The 17,759-nt window shown below is 49.8% G+C and overlaps 1 protein-coding gene across 4 annotated transcripts in view; it reads right to left on the reverse strand.

The window, feature by feature from the left end:
* The window catches only part of PER1 (period circadian regulator 1), a 35,819-nt gene extending 19,638 nt beyond the window's left edge, over positions 1 to 16,181 (reverse strand). For 2 of the 4 annotated variants that reach the window (XM_085638500.1, XM_085638501.1), the window contains exons 1-7: positions 16,062 to 16,171; positions 5,173 to 5,568; positions 4,378 to 4,476; positions 4,127 to 4,281; positions 2,818 to 2,939; positions 2,084 to 2,285; positions 1,426 to 1,477 (exon numbers count right to left, since the gene is read on the reverse strand). In XM_085638500.1, coding sequence (XP_085494626.1) covers positions 1,426 to 1,477; positions 2,084 to 2,285; positions 2,818 to 2,939; positions 4,127 to 4,281; positions 4,378 to 4,476; positions 5,173 to 5,498 — 956 coding nt within the window. In that variant the 5' untranslated portion in view covers positions 5,499 to 5,568; positions 16,062 to 16,171. Of the gene's footprint in view, positions 1 to 1,425; positions 1,478 to 2,083; positions 2,286 to 2,817; positions 2,940 to 4,126; positions 4,282 to 4,377; positions 4,477 to 5,172; positions 5,725 to 16,061 lie in introns of all 4 variants that reach the window. The other 2 variants (XM_085638498.1, XM_085638499.1) reach the window with 2 other exon arrangements.
* Between the last annotated feature and the right edge of the window lie 1,578 nt (positions 16,182 to 17,759).

Consider the following 17,759-nt stretch of genomic DNA (forward strand, 5'->3'; position numbering starts at 1 on the left):
AGCAGCCGGTAGGGGCAGCCAGGAGACTTCCCAGTGAAATGTTGTCACTGCTTGTCGAGGTCTGCCAGTCTCACAAATGCAGGGCAACCATGGAAGGCCCCCCTCGCCCATGGATCCGTGGGGCTTTACCGGGGTCACCTGTACAGCAAATCTTTGTGCAAGCTTCATTTTCTGCTGGGTGCGAGCTATGATGCAGTCCAAGGGCGAGTCACTGACCCGACACCCTTTTTACAGTGTTCACCAGGAGCCGAGTGGACTGGCTTTTAGGAGCAGAACTGGTATTTTGGAATGAGAATATGGTGCCATGATTCACATATTAATGTTTTTAATTCTACCTGCATCACGTCAAGGGAGGGGATCGGTCTATTCTGTTTGCTGGACATTTTATGTTAAAATGGCCTCTTAAACACACTGTACTATGATTTATAACTTTTCTAATGAATTACAAGAAAAAGGAGACCTTCTACTTTGTATGCTCTATAAATACGTGTTAGTGCAACCAAACTGTCTATGTTGTTTCCCACTGCAGTGTGTGTAAGCGTTCATACCTGTCCCTCTCTCCCTACTAACAGAAGCAAGGTATTATGGGTGGGCCCCTATTTTGCCGAAGAGACAGCTATCAGAGCTGAACACCTAAAATTCCTCATCACCCTGTTTGCAGCACAGCTCAAGTCTCCCAAATGTTCCTGATACAAAAAGTGACAGGAGGGAGGTGAGAGAGTGGTGTCAGAGCTGAGAGCCCAAAAGACACAATCTGTGTTTATTTGCAAATCACCCTCCAGCAGGTTTGAAAAACCTGATGTGCAGGACATGAGCATGGTTCCAACGTTGGTCACCCAGGCACTAACAAGTAATATATGCTGTATGGTTCATATATATGTACCACTCATGCACAGATGTGCAGGACACGATGTACGTCTCGAACATGCGTCAACCGGGCACAGATGTGTAGAACATGATGCATCAATCATATGTGGCAGAGAGAAGTATGACAAGACGCATGGTTCCTATTTAGGCAGCTTAAGTACAGATGTGCAGGACATAATACATGGTTCATATGTGTGCCAAACGGCCACAGCTGTGCAGTACATGATGCATGGTTAATACATGTGTCACCCAGGTACAGACAAGTAGGGATGATGTATGGTTCACATCTGTGTCACCAGGACATAGATATTCAGAACACAATTTACAGTACAATCGGCAGCGTTTGCTGCACACCTGGGGGACCCAGGTCTTGCAGCCCTCGCTGGCAATGGCTGGATAGTCAGAGATGCGACTTGTGCTTAATGAACGCTCTGGTGGCAAGAGGTAGAATCCTCATCCCTTCCTCAACAGAGGAAGCAAGCCACCGGCCCTTACGTGGCCCTTACCCCCACCCTCTGGTCTCCCATCTTGAGACCACTCCCTCCTGAAGACACTCACCTGATCCGGCAGAAGACGGATTTTTCTTGGGTGTAGTCCATGGGAGCAGCATCTGCAGAGAAGACAGAGTAACATGTCAGATTCACAGCAGACCGGCAGCTCATTAAACACTGCCAGACTCCGCCACTTTGGCCGAGGTCTCCAATTGTCCCCAACCTTACTCCATTTATCCCTGAAGGCCAGACACCTTTGCATCCATTCAGAAGAGAATAGGACGACTCTAGGGGCAATGGTAGCGAGACTGCAACTGTATAAGGCAAGCAGTAACATAAGCAGGTAGGACATGGGCAGAAGGAGTAGCCCTTCTACTCCTTTTATCACATGCAAGTCTATTTCTGAACATTTACTAACTTTTTATTACATGCCCCTGCTAATTGGGTCCTCCTTTGTAGAGAAAAAAACAATGGTCTTCTTCCTCTCTAATAATTACCAACAATAGGCATTCTAGAATGTTCCTTTGTTTGATGATGTCAGCTAGGGTTTTCAGATGCACTGTGACTTCATTTACCAGAAAGCCCATTAAGCTTCACTAGGACTGGTCAGGTGGCAATGTTCCCTTCCATGGTGAGAAAACAACGTCCTAGCTCTGTCCCGAACCATCCCGTTCGCATCTGCTGAGTACACAGCAGCTGCTTCACCTCTAGGAGCTGTGTCTTACCGGCAGACGTGCAGGCACTCCAAGAGGGCAGATGAAAAGGCGCCGTCGAGCCATAGAAGACACTGACATCCTGCGGCGCGAGGAACTCCGCGAAGGTGGCACCCTTGAAGACGTCCCGCTTGCATCGCAGGATGAAGTCTGCCTGGTCTGAAATGTAGACAATCTTCCCGGTGATGAATGAAACAGCCACAGAAAAAGTGTCCTACACAGAAAAAGGGACAGTCTTTATCATACTCACTCAGGTACATTGACATCACCCAGAAACCAGGATTTCACCCAGAAACGAAAAGTGCAGAATGCAAACTTCCTGTAAATCTAGCACTACAACCCGAGACAGCTGAGCTATCTGTATCACGTCAAATTCAGGACACTTGTGCCTCCCTGCATTTGTTTCAAAGGAAAGAAATATTGACAACATCCAGCAAGCTTTAAACTGGAGAGGAAAAGGGTTTTTTTAATTAGCTGGCATGAAAATGGCCCATTCATTTTAGGGCCAACTTGCTCCTATGAGGAAATATTGGCAGTTTTCACAGACGTAGCAAAACTGGGAAACTCCACAAACTACAAATGGGTAAGTAATCTGGATTGACATGAGACTTTGCACACCCTAAGGAAACATCAACAACACCCGAAACCTTAGCCATCACCAACATAAAGCCTAGAATCTTCACCCTCACCCACAAAGAATAAAATGGCTGAACTCCGCCAGGAAGCAGAAGGGGGCAGGCGCTCACCTGGTTCTTGAGCGTGTACTCAGACGTGATGTTCTCCAGTTCCTCGATGGTGTAGCTGGACATGTCCAGGCAGCAGGGCTGGCTGTCATCCACCGTCCACTGCTGGTAGTACTCCTGGTTGGCTGTACAGGGAAAAACAAGGTCCATATCTTTTAACAAGAGTTAAATTCTGGACTTGGGATTGAGGCGTAACCCCACTCCACCCACCGCAAAGACATACTGCACACTCAACACGGTGCGTAAACAGCAAGTCGTGCTGCAGGGTGGGATACATGAACACATTTTTTAAGTGGTGTTACATTCGGTACACTTGTATTAAATTTAGGAAGCTGAGCTGAAGCAAAGTGACCAAGGAGAACTTGAGTCGTCACATGCTTTCTTTTCGGAATCTCGGAATATGGAAGGAGACTGCCCAGAATAATAAGGTTATCACTTTATATTCTGCCTTCTTCAGACGAAAGTTGCTACACACCTCACACTCGACCCTAAACGGAAACCAGAATCTGTTCTCTAAATCTACAAGGAGAGAGAAGGCAAATCTCTCTGCTTCCAGTTTGAATGGTCAGCTGGTGGTGGCGCACAAGTTGATATGGGGGTGGAAATGAATGAATTTGGTTCCGTGGGATGTGTTTTCTCAAGCAGCAGAGGGGCGGCAGGGAGTTTAAAGAGCCAGACTGACATCATACAAAGACACCAATGAAATCACTAGGTCTTGTAGGACAGGGCACTACTCTGAAGAGAGCCGCACACTAGCCTTACTGTGCCAAAACTGAGGCTCGGGCAGGACTGAGGTAGTCTGGCAAATCTGTCTGTGACACCAAGTACAGGAGTATTAATGAGTGTGAAGGGTCAGGACTGAGGTACTCTGGCAAATCTGTCTGTGACACCAAGTACTGGAGTATTAATGAGTGTGACGGGTCAGGACTGAGGTACTCTGGTAAATCTGTCTGTGACACCAAGTACTGGAGTATTAATGAGTGTGATGGGTCAGGACTGAGGTACTCTGGTAAATCTGTCTGTGACACCAAGTACTGGAGTAGTAATGAGTGTGACGGGTCAGGACTGAGGTACTCTGGCAAATCTGTCTGTGACACCAAGTACTGGAGTAGTCATGAGTGTGAAGGGTCAAGAATGAGGTTCTGCAATCTGATAGTTACAAAGTATACGGCTGCCCTGGTTGCGGACCACACGTAAGTGTGTTTCTGACCGGGTCTTTGTTATTCAATATTTAGAAGCTCTTAGTCTCTCTTCATAAAGGCTGTTCAGGGGGTGAAATCCCAAGGGCTCCAAGGCGGGAGCTCAGACTCACCTCGGACTTGCTTAACACAGGACAGCGCATACTGCAGGGTGGCCAGCGTGCCCGACTTGCCCTTGCCACGCTTCTCGGATGGTAGCCGGATCTTGAGCTCCTTGAGCGCCTTCATCAGCTCCTTCTGGGTCTTCTCACGGGCAGACTGTTCACTGCTGCTTGAGGGCAGAGAGAAGGAGACAGAGAGTCAGGCCTGTGGAGCCAGGGGCACTGCCATCATGGTTGGGGCAGAAGGCGGGGCATGCACATACCTGCAGCCACTGGTGGAGGGGTTGTCCTGCTCTGAGCTGGCACTCAGCAGGCTGTAGGCAATGGAGCTGCTCGGAGGAGATGGACTCTGAGAGTTCGTGCTGCAGAAAAAAAAAGTCGGAAACTTCAGCAAAGTGACTGAGATCTCATGGGAAAGAAAGAAGCAGACTTTAAAGAATCAACTCAAGAAAAAACAGACTTTAGCTCTAGAAGACCTGAGGAGGAGAAGAGACGGAGACAAGGGAAGTGAATGCTCAGGAAGCAGAAAGAGAAAAATGTGAGCGAATTGAGAACTGCGGAGAGTGCAAGTACAGCCAACTGGGGAATCGAAAAGAAAAGGCAGCGGCCAAGTCGAGCCCCTGGTTCAGTGCCCTTCTCCAGACATGAGATGCATGCAACCCGAGTTAAACACACTACTTCATGGACATTGTTCTCGTCTTACCTCCTATAGAAATTCTGCACAGCTACATAACCATACTTTCCCCACTTAGTGAAGCTTATCTGACAACCCCCCTCTCCATGTTCAGACATTACCAGTAGCAGACCCCCCCCCCCCCCACAGCCACAATGGGAACTTCTGCCGCTCTCTTGCAGGTCAATGCATGACAGCCCATCATCTGTCTCACAAAGTGCAGACCCCCTCTCCAATCTTACCATTCTAAAGGCCATCTAACAGTTTGAAAGATTGTCGGGTAATGACAGGATGCTATATTATTGACTTAGTTCTAAGGCTCATGACTGAGAGGTGCCTGATACAATTTGCTCTTACCTATTTCAATAGATTCCTGTTTTCTTACCTCTTATTGCTCTCGGTGGTCTCCAGAAGGGCTGAGTCCTTGCCGTTGCCACTCGTGCTACTGTGGGAGGAGCGGGAGTCCCGTCCCCGCGATTCCGCACCGTTGGACTCGTTGCCATTGGACTCGTGGCCGTTGGACTCGTTGCCACTCGACCCATTGCTGTTGGCATCAGTGTCATCATTGGACTGGCTCTGCTGCTCCACCACCACCTCCCGGGTTGGTCGGGGGCGGCGTGCACTACTCGTGGTGCCTGTACCCCCAGTGGTGACTTCAAAATGACCCGCGCGTTCAGCAAGGGTGCTTCCCGTCTCGCAGCTGGCACTCATAACTTATTTGGGCCGGCACCAGTTTATGGCATCCTTGTTCCAGAAGAAATGGGTACTGTAAGAAACGCACCTGGAAAAGGAACCGATACGGCTTAAGCAAGAGTCATCAGCAGGTGCAAAGAGAAGATAGACCACCCCTCCCTAGAACCTGCTGCTCCCCCAATCTGAGTAACGTTGAGATGGGGACAGTGGAGCTCATCCAGTCAAGGCAGGCCAAAAGAACAACCTGCAGTTTCGAACAAAGGGGCGAGAGAAGGAAGGAAGGAGAAAAAGAGCAAAAGATGAGACTTATGTCCAGCTGAAACAAAGGCGCAGGAGGGGCACGCAGGGGCTGAATGGAAACCCCCACCCTTAGCAGAGAACTGGCTTCTATTGCACTTGGATGGAGCCGGGCAGACTGAATCCATATCGCCTATTAACATGGGCATAGGCTGAGACCTTCACATGGGATTCCACCACCTAATGCACGCCACCAGGATCGCTTCACAACATCCCCATGAGGCAAGCAAATCACTGGGGAACCCACTCTGTAACTACATGGGCTTGAGCACGTCCTACCTATACAAGCACATGCTGAAAGCTAGTGGCAGCCTTGACATTAACCTTGTATGCCTGGCTGGCCAGAGGCATCCGTGTCTCCAGGGCTGACCCCAGTGGGCTGGGTCTTCTTCCCTATATATGATCCCCATTGTTTTCCCCCTCCCACCAAGTCATGGGCTCCCTGGGCAGAAACCATGTAACATTGTACAAAAGCAGAAATAATGTAACACTGTACAACAGCAAAAACAATGTAGCATTGTACAGAAGGGGAAACAATGTACGACTGCGCAACAGCAGAAACAATGTAGCACTGTGCAACCGCAGAAACAAAGTAACACTGTATAATAGCAGAAACAATGTAGCACTGTGCTACAGCAGAAACAATGTAGCACTGTGCAACAGCAGAAACAATGTAGCACTGTGCAACAGCAGAAACAATGTAGCACTGTGCAACAGCAGAAACAATGTAGCACTGTGCAACAGCAGAAACAATGTAGCACTGTGCAACAGCAGAAACAATGTAGCACTGTGCAACAGCAGAAACAATGTAGCACTGTACAACAGCAGAAACAATGTAGCACTGTGCAACAGCAGAAACAATGTAGCACTGTACAACAGCAGAAACAAAGTAAAACTGTACAACAGCAAAAACAATGTAGCTTATAGGCAACAAAAGTCATGATGGGCTAGTGAAACAGCTATTGGGCAACAGAAGCTTTGAGGGTGGCTGGTGATCTATGGGTGGCAGACAAAACTGGTGGCAACAGATGCCATGATGGGGCTAGTGAACACAGGATGCCAAGAAGAGAGCTGTTGAGCAAGGGAAGCCATGAAGGGTTCCACTCAACAATGAACGCTTGGGAGAGCTGGTGCTCAAGAGAAGACATGGCGGGGAGCCAGTGAACAAATGTCACGGAAAGAGCTGGGGTACTTCAGATCCCAAGAAGGGAGCTGCAAAATTACACACGCAAGGGATGCCAGGGAGGAAAGAAAGATGAGCTGTGAACCATGGGTCCCACTGAAGAGAGCTAGTGAAGCATGGATGGCATGGTGGAAGCAGGTGAAGGATAAAAGGCCGGAGGTGCTAAACCATTCTGTCTTGCAGGCAGGCAGGTGGCCGAGGGACAGGCTTGCCAGCCAGAGGTCGCCTTCCAGGAAACACCCTTGACAGATGCGAACGCCTGCTCCTCAAGCCATGAACCTGTTTACTGCAGGCTGCAGGAGGCCCCCCGTCACCCATCTCTAATGAAGAGAAAACGCAGAGCTGGCACGCTCCTACCCGCAGACAAGGCCAAGCAGAGCTGCCGTCACTTAGGAGTCCACCAGGGAGCCGCGCAGACACGCTCTTAACTTGCCCCATGCTGGCGGTCTCGTCGAAGGGGGCTCGATGGTATATTAAGTTCTGTCCCAGGAGGGCACGTTCTGTCGATCTCATGTCCCACAGACAGTGCCAGGAGCGATGGGGAAGTCTTGTTATATCAACCCAGGGGGAAATGAGGGAGATGTTGGATCCTCCCGTTAGGCTGACTCAGCATTTCCTCGGGTACACCCACCCCGCTGGCTTCTAATGGAATACCTGGTCCTGAACCCTGCCCACCATTGAACTGAGCTCCTACCACCACAACAAGATGCTCAGGCCATCACTAGAGTTCATCTCGGCAGCAATGTGCCAACAAGGCCAACACTACAAGAAACCGGAGTGGTCATAACAAGCTACCCAGGCAACCACTGGAGGAACTCATACCGCCACAATGAGCCACCCTGACAACCACCAGAGGACAGCACCCCCTGGCTTCCAACAAAAGCTAGGACCAGTCATATAAGCCACGTTGGCCACCAGTGGGGGAGATCAGAGCGGCCATTATGAGCCATATAGACCAACACTACTGGAGCTCCACGCCACACTATCTGCCGGAGGAGGAGCTCATAATGGCAAAACAACTTGCTTAGAGCTTATTTGCAATAAAAAAAGAACTCTGGCCAGGACTTGAGGAGACCTCACAAAAAATATTACGTCACCCCGGCTGCATTCGGGAGGTCCAACTCTAACCACAATATGTCGCCATGGCCACACTAGAGAAGCTCATACGGCACATAACGAGCCTTGTGGAATCCTCTCCTTGATCATCCAGCTGCCAATGAGCAATCCTGGCCACCACTAGAGGTTAACCAGCCACAAAGTGTCATCCTGGCTTCCAATGAGGACCTCAAACCAGCCACGATGAACCATATTGGCTACATGCAGGGGAGTAAAAAGCAACTGTAATAGGATGTCCTAGATGGTTAGAGATGAGCTCACAACTGCCACAACGAGTTATCCTGGTGACCAGAGATCATATTAGCCGCGATATCCTAACCTGACCACCTGCAGGGAAGCTTATGACAAGAGCTCGTACCAGTAGCAACAGGCAACATGGCTGAAATGGAAGAGCCCATTCCACACAAAATAAGCCATCCTTCCTCCAAGCACAAGGACTGAGGAACTATAGAGAAAACTCAATTAGCAACACAGGTGCGTCTACACCTCCCCAAAGGTGGAGCTCCCACATCATTACTAAGGTGGCGCTCTTACTCTGTTCCGCAGGCAGGGCTCTTACATCATCCTGTGAGCAGTCTAACTACACCACCCCACACAGCATGTGTTCGAACACCAACCCACAAGCTGAATGCCAACACCTAACAGAGGTGATCCCCTACCATCACTCAGCCACAACCACTGCACCACCACAATCCCGTACTCAAGAGCGCCTACAGCATCCCAGAGCAGATGATCCTACACCATCCCAAAGCAGGTGCTTCTACACCACCCTACAGCAGGTGTTTCTACACACAATCACACACACTGTGCTTCTACACCGTCCCACAGCAGGTGTTCCTACACACAATCACACACTTTGGCCTCCTACACTGTCCCACAGCAGGCGTTTCCACACACCATCACACACTTTGTGCCCCTACACCATCTCACAGCAGGAGTTTCCACACACAGTCTCACACTCTGCTTCTAGGCCGTCCACAGCAGGTGTTTCCACACACCATCACACACTCTGTGCTCCTACACTGTCCCACAGCAGGTCTTTCCACACACAATCACACACTGTGCTCCTACACCGTCCCACCGCAGGTGTTTCCACACACAGTCACACACTCTGTGCTCCTACACCGTCTCACCGCAGGTGTTTCCACACACAATTACACATTTTGTGCTGCTACGCCGTCCCACAGCAGGTGTTTCCACACACAGTCACACACTCTGTGCTCCTACACTGTCATACTGGTGGTGTTTCCACACACAACCACCCACTCAGGGCTCCTCCACCACCTAGAGGTGGTGCCCCCTGCACCCTCATCCTCTGCTCCTACACCTTCGCCCCCAGCCCCCCTGCTCTCTTGGAACACGTGATCCCGGGGCACTGCGCCACACCTGGCAACACAGAGGACGTGGCAGCGGGTCAGGGCTAATTACAGCCCTGCTTAGAACGACGTGGATGCCAGTTCATCTAGTCATTCAGGTACAGATGAATCACAGGGATAAATGAGCAGTAATCGCTCCTCAGAGCCCTCCTGTGCTGACAGGGCAGCCCCGGCGGGACCCGTTCACAGAAAAGGTGTCCAAGGACTCTCGGTCCTGGGAGGAAGAGTGAAATACTCACCCCTCTGAGAGCAATAGGCCTCAGCTCTGGCAGACATGGTTAACAACAGTCCCATGGCAGCAGCGAGCTCCCAGCTCCAGGAAATTGCATCAGACGGTCAGAAGATATGACCCTAAGAGCTCCAGGCCTCAGACCTGGGAGGTTGGGATAGGCATCAGCTCTGTGATAGCCAGTGGCTCTCAGCCCTGGCAGAAAGGGACAGATGGCCCTGAGAGGGGGGCCCAAGCCACAGTAGAGCAGCAGGCCCTCAGCCCTAGAAGAAAAGGGGAGAAATGCTGGCTGCTTCGTGGCATCCGAGGCATAGGACCTGCAGCCGCAACTCACCCCTGGCTTGCAGAGCCCCCCCGAAGTGGAGAACACCCCAGCCGCACCGCCAGGACCTCGCACTGCACCTTCGATGGTCAGCTGCACCCGAAAGGTCACAGACACCTCCAGGCGGTGGCCTTCAGCTTTGAAGGTTCCCCTTGGGGCTTTTTTCTGTCTGGCACCTTTCATCTGACTCTGTCTGGGGTTTCAAAGAGAGCTGTGGAGATAGACTTTAAAAATAGCCTGAGCCCCCCAGGTTGGATGCAGTACCAGACAGTGAGGGGGTGGTCTGGGGAGCCCCAGGTGGGTGAGACGAATGTCAGAGATAAGGGGCGCATATTGGTGAGACATTTGATCTCTGGAAATGATAGACTGTAAGCAGAAAATACTTGAAGGCCATAATATGAACCACTTCATTTATATTCAGGTGATATTATTTATCAATGGCTTAGTCTTCCGTCTTGTGATCTATAAATGTCACAAGAGCCCCTGTATGGCAATATAGGGCCATATTACACAGTGCTGGTTAATGAGCGCGCATGCGCACACACACACACACTGTAGTGACATCAAATACCACAAGGCTGATGGGGCACTTAGCTCTAAAAGTGTGTTTTTCCAAACAAGGAAATGTTCGTTTAAAATAGTAGTTGAAATACTAGACTGTGCGGTTTGGCTGTCTACAGTCTCACAGGAACTACTTATGTAAGAGCACAGAACTTGAGAAGAAAACATCCTTTGTGCTGTCAAAAAAATACATTCTTTCTGTGAAAGGGGTAGCGAAGCTGCTCTCTTCCGCTGCGACTAACAAAGGGAACTGAATAGAATTAGGTTCCAACTTTCATGAATAGATTGTTTTATCAACAGTGTTCAATGGTAAAGATCAGTGGAATTATGTGATTCTGAGGTTTTGGCATTTATCTCACAATCATGGATTCACAGCACTTGCCACATAATTTGAAGAGTTGATGATGTTGTTTCCAGCTCATATGGATCAAAATAATACTGCCTATGTGCCAGACAAAGATGCACGATTTGTTTTGACACATATATTACATAATCCTGCCACATAATGTGGGCCCTTGTTGCCACATAATCAGAGGAGCCCAGACACTGGTAAACTGCAAAGTGGTTTGGAGGCTGGCATCATGATGACAAAACCCATATTTAACACAGACCTAAGAAATATTTCCCATATTTCCATGGGTTCGTGCTAAATAAGCGTGTTTACACCACATCACTTTCCGTTCCTCAGTCAAGTCAATCTAACGTGCATTCTCATTCTGTCAGATGGTGAACATTGTGTCATGTCACTCACTTTGTACTGTGGTAATGGCAAGGAATTCTGCACTGCCGGAACGCATCTGTCAATGTGTGTTTATTAGGGCACGTGTGTTAAACAATGTGTTATTGGGCTGCATTTATTTTCATTAGTATAGTCTGTATGTATATCTATCTATCTATCTAACTATCTAACTATCTATCTATCTATCTATCTATCTATCTATCTATCTATCTATCTATCTATCTATCTATCTATCTATCTATCTATCTATCTATCTATCTATCTATCTATCTATCTATCTATCTATTTCCATGATAGAAGCTCTGTGCTATATACGTGAATAATAAAAAAGCTATATGAACCCATGTGCTTTGCGTGCACCAGGGTCCATGCGCTACATACGAACAATAGGAACCTCGTACTACATATGTGTAAAAACTGTTTTCGCCAGTCCTAACCATGTTCAAGTGTTGTAGCCCTAGGCGCTATACACGTGCAAAGATATGAAAAGTGTGCTGCACATGCGTAAGAATCAGCCCTGCGCGATGTATAGCCACAAGAGCTACCTCCCATATATGTACTGTCTGTACCTGCGCAAGGATAGAAAAAGCTTAATGTGCTATATGTGTGCGCGAATAACAACAAAATACGGTACAGCAATTGTTTATAATATCTGTCTCAAAACATGCATCTGGGCCTATTTTCGGCTCACATTACCCAACACAGCGCAGTCAAGAAGCAAAGAGGGGCTCGGGGGTGGGCGCGCGCCTCTCGAGAGCGCTTTTAGCGCCTATGTGCTAAGAACCTGAAAAACACACTGTCTACGCCCACGGCCTCCGGTCCCACGTGCTTTCATGAAGATGAGCACTGGGAGAGCTCTGCAACCTCGTCCCCAACCACGCCCCCCCCCCCACCCCTCTTCACAAGACCCTGCCACTTATAGCGAGACAAAATAATAATGCACATATAAACACGAAAGTCTATGAATGTTTACTACCAGTACACAATTCTATATTGTTTGCAGGTTATTGTGAAGTACGTGAATACATTGATCCAGCCTGTGGCCCAGGACCCCACTCACTATACGTAAGATTTCATGTCACCTTATCAATGATTAAATCCAGACACTAACGGGCCGGGCCGATCGCACCACCAATCAGAGCAAATCTCGTCAGAGTCCACCAATGATACTATGAGCTCACGGTGCTATCAAATAGGCCAATGCCACCGCAAGACACTGATTGCATCACTAGTTGAATGGCACCATGAGCCAATCACGCACTTAGCGCCATTCAAACGGTGGTATGAGGCAATGCCAGCACCATGTGCAACTACACCCACTCTTCACCACTACCACCAATAATACCATGTGCAAACAAACCCAAGCTTTATCACTGCCACCACAAGACACTGGCTCCATCCGATACTAGGTGGGCGCTACCACAGGCGCGCAACACTCATTGGACTCACAGGGCTTCAGCCCCCCCTCGTGTGTGGCATCCCGGGATGAGACAGCTTCCCGGGCACACACACAGCCGCACCCGAGCACTTCACAGGTCTTTAAAAGACCATTTGCATGTTAATGAGGCCTCGCTGTTGTTTCACCCCTTCTAAGAGCCCCTGCAGTTCCACTCTGCGTTATGGCTTAAAAGATTCAGCCCCCCCCCAAAAAAAATTTCTTAGCCCCCCCGAAATTTGGCTCTAGTTGCTCCTCTGCGCTACCATGAGCCAATATCACACCTTGCTCTGTTCCCATTGTGGTGCAAGGCAATAACACCAACTCTTCTTCACTACCACCACATGCAAATACACCCACATGTCACCGCTGTCACCACTATGTGCAAAACACCCACATTAATGTTTAATAAAAAACGATCACTTATATCAATGCAACTGTACTCCGGCGCATGCGCATGTTAAAGCATACACTTTTTTTTTTACATTTTGAAAAGACTTCATCATATTTCAATATGACGTGTTTTCAGGGCTCGGCTCGTGCACGGGCTTTGAGAGCCAAGCCAGACAGACCATTGTCTCGGCTCTGGATCGGCTCTCCCTGCTAATTTCTTGGCTCTCCCGCTTCCACTCGCATTGCGGTATGAGGCAAGAAGTCAGAAGAGGGCGAAAATACAGCCAAACTTCACAAATATCACCGCACAGCACCGATTCCGTCATGAGCTGCAAACTACTCACAGGTGGGCAGAATGACCAAGCCAGGGAACGTTCTAGACGAAGGGAGTTTATCACGAGAGGAGCACACCTGTAGATGGGTATATGACCGAGGAAGAAGCCGCTCTACAGGTTGTGGCATCACAGAAGGCAGATGCACAGGTGCGGGCATTATCAAGAGCAGGGCATTATCAGGAACTGGGAGAATCCTGCAGGTAGAGGGGAGCTTCACGGAGGACAGTATCAGAAGATGGCGAAGAACTACTACCCCCTTAGAATACCGAGCATCGACAGACCGTCTAATCTAGCATCTGCCTATGACAGACCGTCTAATCAGGCATCTGTCTACGACAGACCGTCTAATCGGGCATCTGTCTACGACAGACCGTCTAATCGGGCATTTGCCTATGACAGACCGTCTAATCAGGCATCTGTCTACGACAGACCGTCTAATCGGGCATCTGTCTACGACAGACTGTCTAATCGGGCATTTGCCTATGACAGACCGTCTAATCAGGCATCTGTCTACGACAGCCTGACTAATCTAGCATCTGTCTACGACAGAACGTCTAATCTAGCATCTGTCTACGACAGACCGACTAATCTAGCATCTGTCTACGACAGACCGTCTAATCTGGCACCTGTTTACTTCAGACACTGACAAATCTCGCAGTCGGCGCGGCATCTCTACGGGTGGGGGCACTATCCGGTAAGAGGCACTTCCATGAAGAATGACATTATCTGGAAGAGACGGCATTGTAGGACACTTTGTTTTTCAGAAAAAGGGCGGGTCCAGAGGTGCGGGCATTGCGAGAGGATGTTTCCTCCTCGTCTCCGTCTCTCTGTGCTGAAAGATGGAGGGAGGGACAGGGGCCATTCACAAAGCATAGAGGAGGGGAAGGTAACAGATGGAGAAAGGGGGAGACGTGGAAAGAGAAGGACGAGGCAGAGGGCCAGGGCAGAAGCGGTGGATAAACAGAAGAGTAACTTGGATGCGGCTGCATCACTGGAACTCACAGGAATGAACTTGAAATGGCGCCGAGCCGCCCCGTGAAAGCCCCTTATGCATTGCCCGTGCAGTACCTAGTCCGCCTCAGTACGTCCATCTCCCTGCCGCTGCCTCCTGTACAGACCTCTCCTACTGGGGAGCCCCCGTGCAGCCCCGCCCCCAAAGCCCCCGCGTGGACAGCCCTCTACGGGGCAGCGCAGCTTGGCACACAGCTATCGTGTGCCGCACCTTCCTGTGCCACCCCGTGAGTGAACAGTGCACCTCTTTCCAGTGCAGCCCAGTATTATGCAGCCCCTCCCCTCTGGTGTCGAATCATGTGCAGCCCCACATGCTGCACGCCACTGCGTGCAGGCAATCCTACACAACGCCCATCCCCGTTTATCACACACTAACACAGCCATCCCCTCTGCAAACCCCTATATTGCCCCCCAGTCCGCAAGCCCCTAATAATACCATGCAGACGCTTGATATGCAACCTTAGCATTAATGAAACATCCTGCCCAGTAGCTTGCTTCTTCCCTCTGCAGAGCATCTGCTTCTACCCTCTGCAGACCCGTGCATGCCGTCCCCACCTGTACAGGGCAGTTGTGCATCTCCCTCCTGCGCTCTCCTGTGGTCTGCAGCCTCCCCCGTGCGCCCACCACGGGAACCAGAGGCACGGCACGTATGCACAGAACAGAGACGCCCAGGGAGGTAACTCTAGAATGCTTTGTTCAATAACAACAATGCCACACATAGACCAAGTAACAGCTGTGCAAGAAAGTAACAGATGTGCAAGAAAAAATACAAAAACTCGCCTTTTCAGACTTCCTTCAGCAACCAACCCTTAAAGCTTGAAGCGCCACGAGGCCATACACCCCGCAAAGCAGCGCTATAATATTCTAAAGTAGCAAGAAGAGGAAGAGCAAAGCGATGGGGAAAGGAGGCGGCTGGCATGGTGGCGCTGGGCAGCACTGCTCAACATATACAAAAGCGCTTCGACGCCTCGTCAGGGGCAGTAAGCGCTATGCTATATAAATGCAATTGCAATACACAACAACCTGTCAACCTCTGGAGACGGTCCAACGCCTGCCAGTCCACTGGACTCAAAGAGATGAGGGGACTCTATCACAGAGGCAAAGCACAGCCGAAGCAGCATTGAAAGGATGCCGGGGACAGTGCTAGAGGCGGGACGAGCCAGCAAGTTGTGACCCTAGCCTTACGGTTGCAATATGCAGTGGTTTGCGCCACGGGTAAGGACATACCCGTGGTACACTTACAAATGGCACTTGAGCTCGATGACATTTAATGTATGGACTTTAGCAAGTTTAAGGGTTACATGGACCCGCCATGATTTGAAGCTGTCAACACGAGTTTCTACAACTAATGCATTAGACCACTGAGTTATCTTTCCACCGGCTTACAACATATACATGCACAACATGACGACCCTTGTAACAACCGGGGAAGGCGGCGAGGGCGCGGTCAGACACAGCAGCAGGAATGGGTGCACGGAGGCACCCAAACACCTGTCCAGGTAGATGCTGTGCCACACCGTTGCAGAGTTCCCCGGGAGAGGAGTAGGGTATCTGCAGGGAAGGGGAGCGGGCGCAGTCTCCTACCTGTCCACTGGCATACTTCGCCTCCTCTGGCAGTGACTAGCAGTAAATCCTGGCACGTCTTGTCAGAGGGAGCGCCAGGATCGGAATGAGACTCTGCTGCTCGGGCGCCTCCTCTCTTGCTCGAGGTGCCCGTCGTGGCAGACATGTGCCGGGCTCATTGCATAAGATGCTGTCGCGCGCCGCCATTGGCCCAGACGGGCAGGTGATGTCACCGGCTGGAGGTGCCTGCTGCACGTGTACCGTGGTGCGGCCGGGTGCCGGGCAGCCTGCGCGCTCATTGGCTGCGGACAAGGCCAATCGGAAATCAGCAGTCGGAGCAGACACAGGTCCACGAGGAGCTGCAGCAGGGAGGCGGGGCCCTGCGTCCGGCCCGCCAATGAGCGCCCGGCTGCAGGACAACAACAAGCGCCGTGCGGGAGCAGGCGAAGCCATGCGTTTGGCCGTGTGACAGTGGAGCCAAGCGAAACAGTCCAGCACAGCCCCAAGGAAACTGAGTTACAAGAGAGGAATGACTGGGTCCTCAGTTGAAGGGGGTTAGTTCGGGGAGGTTTATAGGCTTTAATATTGATCGAAAATGCGCACTAAAATGAAGAGTTCGGGGACGTTTATAGGAGTGATTATTGATCGAAAATGCGCCCTAAAATGAAGTGTTTACAACATGAAGGCAAATGTATAGGTAGTGTCCAAAAGTATATCTGTCAATAGGTCCAGCGTACGCATGTCAACATTTTTGAACGGCAAAGTGGGACATTTGGAAAAAAAATTTGGAGAAATGTATTTCCTCAATTGACTTCTAGTGTAGTAGAGGCAATTTTAGAAGGCAAACATCCAGAATAAAGCCATTTATGGCTTCAAAATCTGAGATTCTCCCACCTGAATCAGGTCTATTTTGATATATATCAGGGGAGAGTCGTTCTGTTGGAAGAACCTCTTATTGTGGAGTCAAAAGGAGGGTCTTTAAAGGTGAAACAAGTTGAGTGTAGTTCCGACGTAACCAAGCATTTGCAATGCAATAGGACTCGCATTTACGCGAGGCCTATTGCATAGCATCACGGACAGGGGGGAGCACGGACAACGGGAGTGGGGGGAAGAGGCGAGAAGGCTGGGACAAAGTAGTGCTCACAGTCTAAATAACGCGTACTGTACTGTGTAACACTCGAAGTAAAGGGGCCAGTAGCCATGGGAGGGTACAAATGACGACATGGCCATAATAAGGAGGGACTAACAAGCCTCATTATCAATCAGACGGCAGCATTTATGAACGCCAATTAAAAACATGGGCGTAGAGTGGGCGAAGCTTCCACTCCATACCAGGCCCGGCTCCAGGATTTTTTAGTTGGGTGGGCCAAGAGTGTATTTGGGTGGGCCACTGCGGGCCCAATTTGTCGCTTCTTGTGGTAGTCTACAAGCCCTAGATTACATTATATTTACTTGCGATTTAAGAGCAATGTCTGGACGTAAGTGCAAACCCTCAAATTCCAACAGGCCAGGTTTCAACACAAGTACTTCCAGGCCCGATTATCCAGCTTTCTACCATCCCTCTCCTGTGCACCTTATCTCACAGATGACCTTGGGCCACAGCCCCATATTAGCCACCATCCACTTTCATTATTCCCGTAAAAAACATTAGTAAAATCACCTTCAAACTTAAAACATTGAATATAGTAGTAAATATAATTAGCACACACTTTAAAGTAT

This window comes from Triturus cristatus, chromosome 12 (assembly GCF_964204655.1).
Source record: "Triturus cristatus chromosome 12, aTriCri1.1, whole genome shotgun sequence".
NCBI lineage: Eukaryota > Metazoa > Chordata > Amphibia > Caudata > Salamandridae > Triturus > Triturus cristatus.